Genomic DNA, 15702 nt, shown 5'->3' with positions numbered 1-15702 from the left:
AAAGTGCTGCGGAGTTTTCAGGCCATGGAAAAATTTCCTGCTCAGAGAAATGGTTGGTCCACACAGCTGGAAAAGTTAGAGGGAACATTGGATACTATATTATGCTTTGCCACCATGTTGACACTAATGACAAGTACTCTAATCCAACAGAATATTTTCCACACACCTCATTAATTTTAACTATTGGTGATTTCATCTATACTGAATATTTGAATGCTTTTGGGATGTTAATAAAACACTGGCAATATCTTGATAGGGGAATGCATAAGGAACAGGATGCTAATCACCGATTCTGTATCTTCCAGTCCAAGTAAACATTAAGTTTCTAGTCATGAGTGTTATCTAAAACTATAAAATTCTTTCTGAAAAGTCCAGATACCAATCTCTCTGCCCCCGAACCACAGCAATGCTTTTGTTTAAAAGCAGTGGGTCTTGACAAGTATCTCATTTTTCGCTCTGGGGTTTGTGTTTGAGTCCAGTCCAGACTAATGACGTGATAGCCTTCCCCTCAGCTGACTTGAGGACTCCTGCAATTAAAGTATTGCAGAAATCCCAGCCAGCAGAGGACCAAACCACTGAACTGCCCACAATTCAGCAAAAAAAATTGGCACTTTCAGTCAGGAATGTCAGAACAATGAATTACGTGCGAAGTGGGAAACGGGAAAATTCACATATGAAGAGTGAGTAGTGTATCACAGAGTACTCAAAGTTACTGTTCTTGGGCAAAATGACAAGGGCCTCTACCTTTTCCAGTAGTGGAGCAGCAAGTATATGCTGACACTTAAATTGTCTCAGTACCTTTCTCTGCTTTACACTAATATGCTGCAAAATAAATGGTTATGTGAACTAATAAGCAGAAGAGAAATAAGAAGGAATAAATTAGATGAGAAGTTATAATTAAAAGTAAGAAGGAATAAAAAATAAGTACCTTAAAAATAAGATGTACAAGATTATAAGTCAAGGATTACAGAGTTTCCAAGTTCATACTGACAAGATGGTAGTGCAAAAATTAACGTAATATTATACACTCACACTATCCAGATAAGAAGTGAAGGTCATGTTGCACAGGATGTCCGCGATAATGGGGTATGGTAAACAGGACTAAACAGAGCTCTGGTAAACAAATGTTAATCACAGAGTCTCTGGGAACATTCTACACAGAATATTGTTGCTATAATTATAGAGCCATTATTGGTAACAGGGTCGCGGGGTGGAGACACAGCTCTACCACCTGCTGATCCATAGTGCAGTACGCTCCATGACATCTGTGAGAGGCTTAAACTCCAATTCTTTTGTTTCCCCAGCCTCTGAGTGCTTGAGGAAATGTATCCCTGAGCGATAAGGCAACCATTAGACTTGTGAGACCATGGACCTGCGCCTGGAAAGTCTTCACTCTCCAGAGCTCAGGCCTGGGCAAGGTTGTATGGAAGACCAGCAGTTGCCCATGTTGCAAGTCTCCCCTCTCCACGACACCAATGTTGTTCAAGGGAAGGGCATTAGGACCCATACAGCTTGGCACCAGTACCGTCGAAGTGCCTTGCTCAAGGACACAACATGTTGCCTCGGCTGGGGCTCGAACTCACGACTTTCAGGTCGCTAGTCCAATGCCTTAACCACTTGGCCACGTGCCCACACCCCTGAGAGATGCTACTGTAGTTTCAACTATGGTGACAGTGTGGCAGTAGATCTCTACCAAAGGAGGTGTAAGGCACTCCTTCCCTCCACTAGCCTGCAGATCATCCTTGGGCAAGGTGTAGCACCTGTTAGTGCCCCCCAATCAGAGTCACGTGAAGCCATGGGACCAGGTGGTGGATGGTCGTATCAGTAGCTGGTGCATATCACAAGTCCTGGTTATGCGACACTGACACCAGAGAGACAGTCTCTGAAGGGTATTGATAATGGCTGGGGTCACCCGTCTTGTAAAGACACTGCCCAGAAGAAGGCAATGGCAAAATATTTCTGTAGAAAAATTTCCCAAGAATAATCATGGTCATGGAAAGACCATGATCACCTACACCATACGATAGTGCACATAACAAACGACCAAATTATTGGCTACGGGGTACAATTCTTAAAGTGGTATCAATCCAACATTACGAGAACTATATACACTAACATCAGATATCACGATCAAAATTCAGAATGTTAAAAAACACATAATGCAAAAATAAAAAATGCAAATAAGTTAATTGATTTTAAAACAATATTATACTTGTTTATCGCACAGTACAAATTATTTTTTTCAGAAAGTATAGATATGAGAAAGCACAAGAGTTTAACACATAACAAAACTTTATTCCTTTGATTCTTGGTTAGTCCATTTAATTGCTCTTTTCCCACAACTGCTATCAATCTCCTACTCCTGAAGAATTAGTCATCTTAGCTATCAAAGATTTGACTGCGCGCCCGCTTGTTTGAATACTGTGCACAATTTAACATGGGTTGCAGAAGCTCCATTTCTAAAGCAATCCTTTCGTTGCCCAGTTTCCATTGTATATGAGCTACAATGCATAGTGATCAGGGGATAAAACTTAATCAATTTTTAATCTCCGCAACCTGGGATCCTCATTCCAATTATACCACCCCTACTGCGGAGAATCTCATCCAAAGTGGAGACTGATTTGTACGATTCTGCTACCTAATGCTGTAAGATACCGTGGGCAGCACGATAGCGTAGTGGTTAACGTAGTGTTATTGCAGTTCCAGCTGCATGATCTGGGTTCAATTCCAGTGGCTGTCGGTAAGGAGTTTGTACGTCCTCCCCATGGCTGCGTGGGTTTCCCCCACTTACTCTGATTTACTCCCACATTCCAAAGGCGTGCGGTTAGGGTTCATCAGTGGGCGGGCTATGTTAGTGCTGGAAGCATGGCCACACTTCTGGGCAGCCCAGCACAATCGTTCCTGCTTTGATTTGACATAAATGATGCTTTTTGCTGCATGTTTCTATCTACAAGTGACAAAAAAGTTATCCTGAAGTACCTTGATTATCGGCTGAGCTGTTATGATTCTGTATACACTCAGTGGCTACTTCGTTGGGTACCCAATGTAGGTGATAAAGTGGCCACTAAGCATATGCTTGTGGTCTTCTGCTGCTGTAGCCCATCCACATGTTGTGTATTCAGAGATGCTCTTCTGCACACCACTGTTATAACATATGACTATATCAGTTCTTGTCAGCTTGAAGCTGTCTGGCCATTCTCCTCTGAATTCTCTCATTAACAAAGCGCTTTCACCCACAGGACTGCTGCTCACTGGGTGTTTTTTGGTTTTTGCTCTATTCTCTGTAACTCTAGGCACTGTTGTGCATAAATATCCGAGGAGATCAGCAGTTTCTAAAATACTCAAACTACCCCATCTGGCACCAACAATCATTCCACAGTCAAAGTCACTTAGATCACATTTCTTCTGGTGTTTGATCGAAACAACAACTGAACCTCTAGACTACGTCTGCATGCTTTAATGCACTGAATCGCTGCCACATGATTGGCTGATTAGATATTTGCATTAATGAGCAGGTGTACAGGTGTACCTAATAAAGTGGCCCCTGGGTGTCTAATATAAGCTCAGGCAAATACAAATCAAAACAAGAACACTACACTGGCTTGTGGTGTAGTGGTATCTGCACTGGACTTCGAGTCGTGGTCCCGGGTTCGAAACCGGCCAGCTCCTTTCATGCTTTCCATCCGTACTGGATTGAGTGCCAAGCTAGCAACTCGGCCTCATAAAAAATCAGACAAATGTGAAAGAAATGGCAAGGTTGCCACCCAAAGTTCCACAAGGCATGGAAAGGAACAACAAGACCGAATCACTAATGATGTGGGCAAATAGATGTGGAGTTTCGTAGTCTTTATTGCAAAGCAGGATTGAAATTCATGAAAACACCATCATTTTGTGTGATGACTTAATCTGAGGGAAAAAGTCAATTTGTGTCCAGATCACAGAGATGCATCAAATTCACCCACAATATCTATTTTGCTGTCTATCTTAATACCTTTCCAAACTCAAATGAAACAAACTGTTCAGATAAAGGGAACACAATTGTTATGAAAACAAAGATTTACCACAGATGGGCCAACAACCAAATTCTCGACTTAACAAAACAGATTTGTATCAAACAATTTCCAGTGGCGATCCTGTGGTTCCTTTATATGTTTTTAATCACAATGCAGACTTAAATTTTAGCAAACAACAGGAATTCTGCAGATGCTGGAAATTCAAGCAACACACATAAAAGTTGCTGGTGAACGCAGCAGGCCAGGCAGCATCTCTAGGAAGAGGTGCAGTCGACGTTTCAGGCCGAGACCCTTCGTCAGGAGTAAATTTTAGCTATGAATATAGAGACCACCCCCCCATCACAAAAGCAAAGTATTTGTTGTGTGTTTATGAAACAAGGTGAAACAGAAATAGAGGCTGCTGAAATACAATGATTTCCACGGTACTGTGGAGTTAGAAGACGATGTCAGGATGGGGCAATTGCCCAAAAATGCAGTAATGCAATTATCTGGACGTAGTTAAAGTGGAGCAAGGTAGGGTAACTAAATAATCTAGTACCTATAGCAAGAGGTGAATTAAACAGCTGAGTAATTACATGTAGCCCCTGAGGGAACAATTATATTCAACAGAGGAAACTGGCGTGATATCTGATGAAACACATTTTTCAGTTAGGTAAATATTACAAAACAAATAAACAACACACATAAACTAGATTATAAAAATGGAGAGTTTTATATCTAAATACAAGTATAATTGAAGATATTTGGAAGGTGGAATCTCGTAAAGAGATTATGATCATTATAACAGCAAAGCATTTAATTTGTGAATGTGCACAGGTAATGTTTACATAAAACACAACTACTCAAAGACCTTACTTACAGAAACAAAAGTTCATCTTATATATATAATGTAATTAATTCTCAATAAATCTGAAAATTGGCAGATAATCACAACTTATTGATCATTAGGCTCTCTTCCAGGGAAGGTGGGACCTGTACAGAAGGGACAGTTTGCACCTGAACTGGAAGGGGGGCTTCAGTTCAATGTGTTCCCTCAAGCCCATTGAGAGGCTAGTGCAGAAATTGGAGTGGTTCTTAGCCATGAGTGAGGTGTCAGAGGATTGGAGGATAGCTAATCTTCTTCCATCGATTAAGAAAGGCTCTAAGAATAAGCCAAGAAATAATAGACTGGTGGGACTGGCATCAGTTGTAAGAAAGTTATTGGAAGGTATTCTAAAGGAATGGATATATAAATATTTAGATAGACAAGGACTGATTAGGGATTGTCAACATGGCTTTGTGCATTGTAAGTTATGTCTAACCAATTTTATGAACACATACAAAACACTGGAGGCACTCAGCAGGCCAGGCAACATCTATAGAAGAGAGTACAGTCAACGTTTTAGGCCAAGACCCTTTATCAGGACCGTGTTTTTTGAGGAAGTTACTCCAAAAGTCGATGAAGGCAAGCTAGTGGATGCTGTCTATATGGACTTTAGCAAGGCCTTTGACAAGGTTCCACATGGGATTTCGGTCAAGAAGGTTCAGTCACTTGGCATTCAGGATGAGGTAGTAAATTGGTTTAGACATTGGCCTTGTGGGAGAAGCCAGAGAGTGGTTGGAGATGGTTGCCTCCCTGACTGGAGGCCTGCGACTAGTGGTGTGCCGCAGGAATTGGTGTTGGGTCCATTGTTGTTTGTCATCTATATCAACGACTTGGATGACGTTGTGTTAAACTAGATTTGAAAAGTTGTAGTTTTGTTTGATGATGAACTTCAATAAAAAATAAATTACCGAGAAAAAAAGGAAGAAAGAGAAGTTGAAGATGACACCAAGATTGGGGACAGCAAGGAAGACTATCAAAGCTCGCGGCGGGATATGGACCAGCCGGAAAAATGGGATGATAAATGGCAAATGGAATTTAATGCAGACAAGCGTGATGTGCTGTAGTTTCGGAACACAGCTAAGGTAGATCTTACACAGTGAACTGTAGGGCTCTAATGAGTGTGGCAGAACAGAGGGATCCACTATTATACAGATCCACTATTCCTTGAAAGTGGGAATACAGATCCACTATTCCTTGAAAATGACTCACGGGTACATTGGGCACATTAGCCTTCATAAATCTATGTATTGAGTACAAGAATTGGAACATTATGTTGAAGCTGTATTGGTAAGGCATAATTTGGAGTATTATCTGCAGTTTTGGTCTCCTAGCAACAGAAAAGATGTAAATAAGATTGAAAGAGTGCAGAGAAAGTTTACAAGGATGTTGGTAGGACTTGAGGACCTGAGTCATAGGAAAAGGTTAAATAGGTTGGGACTTTATTCCTTACAGCGTAGAAGAACGAGAAGAGATTTGATGGAGGTATACAGAGTTATAAGCTACAGGAGCAGAAGTAGGTCATTTGGCCTATTGAGTCTATTCCGCATCTATGAGGGGTATTGATAGGGTAAGTGCAAGTTGGATTTTTCCATTGAGATTAGACGGGACTGAGGTTGCACAGTTTTTGTTGTCTTCTGCACTCTGGTTGATCTTTCATTGATCCTGTCATAGCCACTGTTCTATAGATTGGCTGAGTATGCCCACAGGAAAATGGATCTCTGGGTTCTACGTGGTGACATATATGTACTTTGATAATAAAATTTACTTTGACTTTCAGTCTACAACTAGAGGTTATGGAATGAGGGTGAAAGATGAAATGTTTAAGTGGATCATGATGGGGAACTTCTTCACTCAGAGGGTGGAGGGAGTGTGGAACGAGCTGCCAGCACAAGTGGAGGTTGTGGGGTTGATTTCAATGCTTAAGAGAAATCTGGTTAGGTACATGGATGGGAGGTGTATGGAGGACTATGTTCTGGGTGCAGGTCGATGGGTCTAGGCAGATTAAGGTTTGGCATAGACTAGATGGGCCGAAGGGCCTGTTTCTGTTCTGTGACTCTATGACTCTAAGTAGTGCCATTTTTCTTAAGACGTGAAACAAAGGCTGGAACAAATTCTCAGAATCAAATTAAAAGGAGAGATCAAGATTAGAGAAAGAAGCCTCAGGCAAAGTGCTTCCCTATTAATACACATTTCAATCTGTTGTTCAGATCTTGTTGTATTACAGAAAATGGACCATAAAATCAAAATAATTGGCTACAAGGTACAAACTACAACTTATTCAAAGTGCACAGATCGGGGGAGGGATATCTTCTGATGCAAAGTACTCTCACTTATGCCTTTGCACTGAAATTGCACCACATCGATTTCAAAAGCAGCAGTCTGTATTAATGCTTTTTAAAATAATGAACCTTGTCATGCAGAGTGGAACATTTTTTCTTGTTTATCATCAAATAAACAGAATTGGTGGTCAAACAAATTAAACCAATGATTGTCCATTTCCAACGGAACACTTATTTCCTGATTTCGAAGTGAATAAAGAGACGTTTAGAATCTGGTAAAGTTCGGTTCTGCCTCTCATTAAACATACCTACGCTCAGTCGCCCACACTTGCCAGACCTCCAGTCCTTGGCCTCCAGCCCAACTAATGAAGGAGGCCAACTTCTCAACTTCCTCAAATAGTTCTGGCTCAGTAGGGAGCAGCTGAAGTGCTTGCTTTGTCAGCATTTATAAGTGCGTGTATAACATTCAACAGAGACCTGAGGGCTGCTAAGACATCGCTGTTCGCCACCTTTTACCTTCTCCTACATCTCCAGGAGAGCCTCACTGGATCACCTTTCTCAGATCCAGGTATTGTGTAGCTCAGCGCTCAGCGTACGGTGGCTGCACTGCTCTGCCACTTGTCCAGCGTCCCTTTTGTGTCCACACATAGAGATTGTCAGCACTGAGCAATCCCCTGAGTCTTGATACAAGTAGAACAAGTTTCCTCCAAGAGGATTGCAACCTTGTCGTAGGGTTTGGAGGCTTGCATGCCTCAAGGACTCGGAGAGCTATGGTGGCTGGAGTCAGGGCTTTTTTGCCTCTTGCTAGGGTCACCCCTGCCAAATAGGTCAAAGGTTAGGAGCCAGACTAAAAGTGGTCCAACCCTGACTGAAGACAAAAAATTGTTACCGAAATAGCAATGAAGAATCCTTCTCCATCTGAGTGCGATTATATTCCCGAGTCTCCACCTGGGACTTGCATGTCGGACAGTAGTGAAAATCGAGAGGTAGCTACTGACACGATGAAGGAAGCCCTGAATGCCGCCAGAGATGAAGGACCTTTATTGCTGCCCTAAACACCAGTGGCATAGCGGGCAGTAAGTATAACACATTAGGATGTATTTTCAATCCTTCAAAAGAATGTACAAACTGTAAGTAAATAAAGAAGCCACCAGTGCTGAGAGACAAGAAGTCTTCTGGATATTAATGTATCTTTAAATTCTACCTAATTCACAATATCTCTTAAATCATTTCATGTACCAGGCTAATGTCGCAGACAGGACTGTGAATGATTATGTAAATGAACTGCTTGCGGCTAGTATACTTCCCGTCTGGGTGGATTTGTATCAGATCTGAACCATTCTGGTCTGAATTTAGCCAGCACCCAAAAATATACTTCAACCTTTAGAAGGAGGAAACATAAAAACCTCGACCTCAGCAGGCCCGGCCTTCTGAAAACACTTCTGATGGTTTTGTTTCAGAATCAATTTTCCCTGCTCCAGAATCTGATTTGGCATTTAATCTCTGCCTGAGTGGAGACGGCATGTGTTGTACTCTCGGCAGCACGTGAAGGCAATCTCAGTCTAGGCATTCATCACGCGACAAGGGCCTCGGTAGCTCACCTTCGTCACAGCTGCTCCCTCGGAATCCAGCGCAGCACTTCCACTCGATGACCGTCACCGTTTTGTAGGTCAGTCTGTACGTCGGGCGAATCACGGCCCTGTAACTGCGAAGTGTTTAAAAAGGGAGAAACACAAGATGTGTAAGTAAAGGCCATAAGATATAGGAGCAGAATTAGGCCATTCGGCCCATCGATTCTGCTTTGCCATTCCATAGTGGCTGATTTATCATTCCTCTGAACCCAACCTCCTGTCTTTTCCCTGTAACCTTTGACACCCTTACTGATCAAAAACCTATCAACCTCCACTTTAAATATACCCAAGGTTTTGGCCAACACAGCCATCCGTGGCTATGAATTGCACAGATGCCCCACTATCTGGCTAAAGCATTTACCCCTCATCTCTGTTCTAAAGGGGCGTACTCTGTTCCGAGAATATGCCCTCAGGTCCTCCACTGAAAGAAGCACCCTCCTCATGTCCATCCTATCTAGGCCTTTCAATATTGAAGAGATTTCAGTGAGATACCCCGTCATTCTTCCAAACACCAAGGAGTACAGGTCCAGAGGCATCAAAGAAAGATGCTTCTCTGGAGCACAGAACTCATCCTGCACATTTACTCCTATACTCCTATTCTTCTTTCTCCTTCTCTCTCTCTCTCTCTCTCCCTCCCTCCCCTCCCCCTCTCCCTCTTCTGTACTAAGCAGCAGTGTCTCAACATAGCCCAGGTGAATGCAACACCTTCAGTTTAATTCAGCTTCTCGTGCATTAAAAAGTCTCATTGCCGATTCAGCAAAACATAATCAGAAGTCGCAGCAAGACAAGTGAGGAAGCCTTTATGGGCTTTTTTAAATGGAAAGAGAAGGAGTGGGGTTCAGGAGGGAAATTCAGGGCATCATGGTAGCATGCAATTACAGCGCTAACCACCTGGGCTCATTTCCTGCCGCTGACCGTAAGGAGTTTATACGATCTCTCCGTAACCACAAAGGTTTTCTCCAGGTGCTCTGGTTTCCTCCCATATTCCAAAGACGTACTGGTCAGTAGGTTAATTGGTCGCATTTATGCAACTGCCTTCCCAATCATTGATCACGTCTGCATGAAACGTTGTCGCAGGAACGCAGCATCCATCACCAGGAACCCCAGCCACCCAGGACATGCTCCCTCTTCGCTGCTGCCATCAGGAAGAAGGTGCAGGAGCCTCACACCACCAGGTTCAGGAACGGTTACTACCCCTCAACCACCAGGCTCTTGAACCAGAGGGGTAACTTCACTTACTTGCCCCGTCACTGAAATGTTGCCACAACCAATGAACCTAGTTTCAAGGGCTCTTAATATCGGGTTCTCAATATATGTTGCTTATTTATTTATTTATCAATGCTGGTTCTTCTTTTCTCACTTGCACAGTCTGTTGTCTTCTGCACCGTGGTTGAACTCCCTAGTTGGGCAGTCTTTCGTTGGCTCTGTTATTGTTATAATTCTATACAATTATTGACTATGTCCACATGAAATTGAATCTCAGGGTTGTATATAGGTAAATAGATACTTTATTAATCCCAAAGGAAATTACAGTGTCATACTAGCATTACCAGTGCACAGACATACAAATATCAGAAGAGAAGTAAGAAAGAATAAAAACTAAGCTGCCTCAAACAGTTTAACAGGAGGTGGAGACTCACTTCCCCAGCTATGGGTTGGCTCATGATAGAGCCTGATGGCCGAGGGTAAGAGCAACCTCGTATAGTGCTCTTTGGAGTAGCGCAGTTGTCTTATGGTGACATATATGTACTTTGATAATAAATTTACTTTGAACTTTGGTCTCATTGGGCTGCAAGGGTGTGCTTGCATGCTGGTATCTCCAAACTAAAATAAATATAATTATTAAGGGGTTGATTTATAAATTCAGGTTCCATCTTCAATTTGCTGGTTCACGATGATTATCAATCAGTCTCATCATCCCTGAACCTCCATCGTCAGGAACTCAAGGACTCCGTGGATCAGCCACAGAAATGGTGGAATGAAGGCGGCAGATCAGGGGCTGGGGACCAGCTGCATGAGGCACAGTTCCTGAAGACCCGGAGCACCACGCCATACACAGAAGCAAGTCAGGAATATGAGGCAACAGCAGGACTCGAATGAGCAAAGCCAAAGGTAACTGTTAGTTTGAAGCCAGTCTTTAGGGAGATCAATGCAAGGGTCAGAAAGGAGACGTACCAGTGGACAAATCAAAGCACTGATGCCTTACCTTATCCCACCGGGACACCCCAACGGCCATCTGCAACCCTGATAAACCCTCTGCACGTAGGTCCCATTCTGTACTTGGCAGGACACCGTCTTCGTCAGTGTGTAAGGACACCAGTTCCTTTCAATAAAGCAAAGTAAATAAGGTAACAATCATTGCATAAATTTTAAAAAAAACAATATTACTCAAAGAATAAATCAGCGCTATTCACAAAATGCATCTTGCCGAACAACTAAAAGCATTTGCAATCCCAAGGATTATCTCCAATCAGATTCCCAACTGCGGTAGAAGATGGGCTTCAGTCAATTAAACTCGTCCTCATAAATGAAGCTGAGATCACTGAGGCTCAGCGAAGTTTTAGGGTTAGGTGATATCCTGGTTCTGGTGCTTTGGACGTTCCCTCTGGATTCAGCTGTGTTTCTAGCCAAATCGTCTCAGTACTGCCGCAACATTGGCATCCGACTGAGAATGTGGAAAATTGCCCAGGTACAGAGCAACCAAGCTCCTTCAGCCAGCTCTCAGAGGTCAGCAAAATAATGGAAGACATCTTGGCGGGCTGAAAGCTGCCGAGATTCATCCTAGGACGTGCTGGGACTTTACATCAGTGATGTAACCTGGGGTCATCGGGTGTTTTGGGGCTTTCAACGTCAGACGCTGTCGCCCAGGCGACCCAGCCAGGATTGAGCAGGCCCTGGTTTGTGTCCCAGCAGCACTGGCCCACGGGCCACACCTCTTGATCCACAGACTACCTCAACAGCCTCTGTGTTGGCTCTTATGGCTGTTTTCTTCACAGCCTCCTTAATGCCAAGGAAAGAGTAGGTTCCACACAGCAAGCAGCCAGCACTAGCTCTACACAGCAACGCTATAGGCTCGTATTGTGCCACCTACCCTGTCCCTGGCACTGCGTTACCAGCTCCTGGTACTTGGCTTTCTTACACTCAAATGCATCCTCAATCCGGTATTCCCAGGGCCTCACTTATTCACCAGAAATCTGCCCATTAATGCTCAGCTGGGTTCTAGCAGGGACGCCCAGCATGAGATGTCATCATAGCCTTTGTTCATTCTCAAACGAAACAGTTGAATTTCGGAAGACAGGAAAGTGACAATCCCTGACGTCAAAGCTTTCATATGACTGTGTGGCATCGGAGAAATTACTTGTATCTAGGAGAATGAATCCATAGAGCTGGACATCATTCAAGCTTTGGTTGCTAAGTAACAAGTCATATCTGTCCCAAATAATTACCAAGCAATTCTCATTGAGTCTTAACTCCCTCTCTTGACCTTCCATAGCCTCATCATCAACATCCTAGGGACAGGGGAATTTGGGCTACTGTTGGCCAGGTAGGCTACCAGCCACACAAAATACTTTTTGGCACTAGAGCCAATCAGATGCTGAATATTCTGTAGTGAACAACTGGCCACTCCTTTCCTAACCCTATAGAATAAATACAAACCATTGATTGGTTTAAGCACTGGGCTGAATTGGAAAGGTCAGGTACAGGCTGAAGCCCAGGCCCGAGAGTGTATGGGAGTGGTAGGGCCAGATCCAAGAGCAAAAATGACCCACGGTTTGGACAATTTAAGCACCAGGCTAGAATGAAAAGATCAGGGTGTTGGAGTTGAAGGTGAGGGATGGGCTGGTTCAGTTCGAGCCTTGTTCATCTCTACGCTGAGCTGAGGCCGTGGCCTGCAACTAACAGGCTACCGGATTGGCTTCAGTGTTGAATGACATCAGGCTATGGACGCACTTTGGTGAACTTCCAGTTGTTTGCTTTCTTTTGTTGCTTGCATGATTGGTTTTCGTTTTTCTACAAATTGGGTGTTTGACTGTTTTCGTTTTTAATGGGGTCTATTGGGTTTCTTAGTTTTGCCTGTAAGGAGACAAATTTCGAGGTTACATACTTAGATAATAAATGTACTTTGAACAAGGCAGGCGTGTGGTGGAATACTCTCTTGCCAAGATCAGTGTTACCCTGACAACAAATAGAAGCCTGACATCATTCAAGACAATACAGCCCACTTGGTCTGTACTCCTTCCAATACCTTGAACATTCACTCTCTGACCACTATTGGCTCCAACGGGTCAATCTGAAAGGCACACTGCTGCAACTCATCCAGGTTTCCCTGCCAGTACCCCCCAGACCTGAAACCTTTCCTGCCCAGGATGTCCAGGGTTGCAGAGACTTACTAGCTACGAGTGCCACTCCGAATCACAGCCCAACATGACCTGGAGATGAAATCTTTTCAAATGAGTTAAGATTTTGGGACTACCTTTCCCTAATCTGTAGATTTTTGATGAAATCCATAACAGTTAAGGCAGATTCCTGCCATTCTCTTTAAAGTATATAGATGGGCAATTGCAGTACACCTGCTCATTCATATCCTGTGAATGAATGTAAAAATATCAAGCAAAAGTTCTGAAAAATAGCTGAGGTGGGAAATTGCTCATAGCATCCTATTTCCAGCTCTTTCTTAGCATGACTGAGTTAACATTTCCAATACAGGGTTAAGTGCATTTTGACGTCACTGTCAGCAGAATACCTCCAAGAGGACCTCAACCTTGCCCTAGGGTTTGGAGCCTTGCATGCCTCAATGACCCGGCGAGCTCCATTGGCTGGAGTCAGGGGCTTCATACCGTTGGCAGGGTCACCCATACCAAACAGGTCAAAGGGCAGAGGCCAGACTGAGAGTGGTCCAGGTTCGGGGGTTCATCTCAGGGCGAACAACCCTGACTGGTCAGAAAACAATTATTATGGAAACAGCTTCTAAACCTGTGTGCGGCGGCATACCAAAGACAGAGAGAGATGGAGGACTTTGATTGCTGCCCTAAGCACCAGTGGTGTAATGCTCATTAATAAGTATGTAAGATGGCACAAGTGGTGAACAAGTTACATATTAACTCCACTGAAATAATCACTGGGGCTGGAGCAGCAGTGGGCCAATCGTACCCTGAGAGAGATAACCTCTCTCCAAAGACCCTTCTAGAGAGTGGAACTTTGGAAAACTGCAACATGGCCTAAAATCGGGCAAACAGGTAAATCAGAAGAGCATATTTGGCTCCATTAACGATTCAACGTTAATAAGGATGGTTTGGACAGAATCACTTTCGTCAGTATATCTGGTCTGTAGTAGACACCAAAGAGCAGTTTTTGGACTGGGAAGTGGAACTCCAACCAGTACTGATTTCTATCCAGTGCCCTCAGCCGGAAAGCATGGATCTCTGATACTGAAAGAGATCGTGATCAGGCCTGGTGACAGTTTTCTCACCCTTGTAATCAGAATGTCTAGGCAGAGGCGTAAAGACGGCGCATTTCTGAGGATTAGAAAGCAGCACCAGAGTTCCCACTAAACACTCAAGCTTCTGGTCAAAATGGCACTGAGCTGCGATGTCCGTCAAGTTCTTGGCTCAGATGTCGTTGCTTTTTTAGGTTCATATGGAGGGTTTTAGTGAGTTCGAGGTCAGGTTAGTGTTTAGGGACAGGGATAAGGAAGAGTTAGAAGTCAGCAGCAGTAAATGAAGGGATAGAGGCAGGTCAGAGTCCAGACTGGATTACTATGAGGTCAAAGGCCAGCAATTTCTGGTGGTCATCAGTTGCTGAGGACGAGGAAAACGATTCCTGTGGTCAAGGACCATGGGTGCTGAGGATGATAACTGGTGATCACCCCCCTCCCCAAAGGTTGGTGAATTCTGAGTCCTGGGGTCAGAACTCTGTGTGGGCAGGAGGCACAAAGGCCAGTGACCCCTAGGTCGGCAGGTCATGGGGTTGGAGGTCAAAGCACTGTGATCGGTTAGTCCTGAGATTGAATCCGGGGATCAGCAAGCCCAGAGGCTGAAGATCAAAGGTTGTGGACCAAAGTAGGCTAATCCAAAGGTCACTGCCCTAAATTCAAATCCCCTGGTCGGCGTGTCTGGAGGTCAGAGTCCCGATTTTACTGAGTCCATGAGTCCAGGCCAAGGACTGGAGGTTAGACACACACACTGCATACGTCTGGGAGTCTGTGTCCAGGAACTGGGGATGGAGATCCAGTGAGCAGGTGGGAAGGGGCTTGTTTTGCTGTTTGTTACTTGTGTTGTTCTGCTGAACCCGGTGGGCACGCTGTGCTGGCGCCAGTATGTATGACGACACTTGCCAGCTGCCCCCTGCACGTCTTTAGGTTGTGTTGGGTTTTAACACAAACAACACATTTCACTGTACATTTCAATGTACAGCTATTAAGTAAATCAGGTTCTGAAACTGAACACAGGAACTGCTTTGCTCTCCATTTCCTGCCTGCCCGCTGATGAGCACAAAGCTGGCTATCGGAAAACAAAGTGCCGGACAAACTCAGCAGGTCAGGCACCATCTATGGAGAGGATGAACAGTCAGTGCCTCAGGCCGAGGCCCTTCAGGAAGGGCCGCTGAGTAGGGAAGGAGAAAAGGCCTATCCTGGCTGGCTGGTGCCTGGAAACCAAGAGGAGAGTGAGGGAGGCCATGAGGTGCCCAGGAGAACAGATCTGGTGGAGAAGTAGTTGAACAAATGCACACTTCCTGGCAAGTTAATTTCCCTCTAAGAAAGCGAGGTATTCACAGACCCCAGAACAACCAGCAAAGCCCCTTTCAAAGAGTGTTGCTTTTCTCCTCCAGGTTAATGGCACTGCGTTTTTTGTGTCGGGGAAGTTGGCAAATAAAATGACCAGCCATTGGTTGAGCTCAATAATCTTCCTTTCATG

General features: G+C 44.1%; 1 protein-coding gene across 1 annotated transcript in view; it reads right to left on the bottom strand.

Annotated features, from left to right (window-relative positions):
• emid1 (EMI domain containing 1) overlaps positions 1-15702 on the bottom strand; it is a 438363-nt gene that overhangs the window by 408478 nt on the left and 14183 nt on the right. Inside the window, exons 2-3 of the mRNA XM_063034463.1 lie at positions 10995-11111; positions 8759-8862 (exon numbers count right to left, since the gene is read on the bottom strand). Coding sequence (XP_062890533.1) covers positions 8759-8862; positions 10995-11111 — 221 coding nt within the window. The remainder of the gene's footprint in view (positions 1-8758; positions 8863-10994; positions 11112-15702) is intronic.

This window comes from Mobula hypostoma, chromosome 27 (assembly GCF_963921235.1).
Source record: "Mobula hypostoma chromosome 27, sMobHyp1.1, whole genome shotgun sequence".
NCBI classification, from domain to species: Eukaryota; Metazoa; Chordata; class Chondrichthyes; order Myliobatiformes; family Myliobatidae; genus Mobula; species Mobula hypostoma.
Note: the sequence above shows the minus strand (reverse complement) of the source record. Positions and strands in the feature narration are given on the sequence as shown.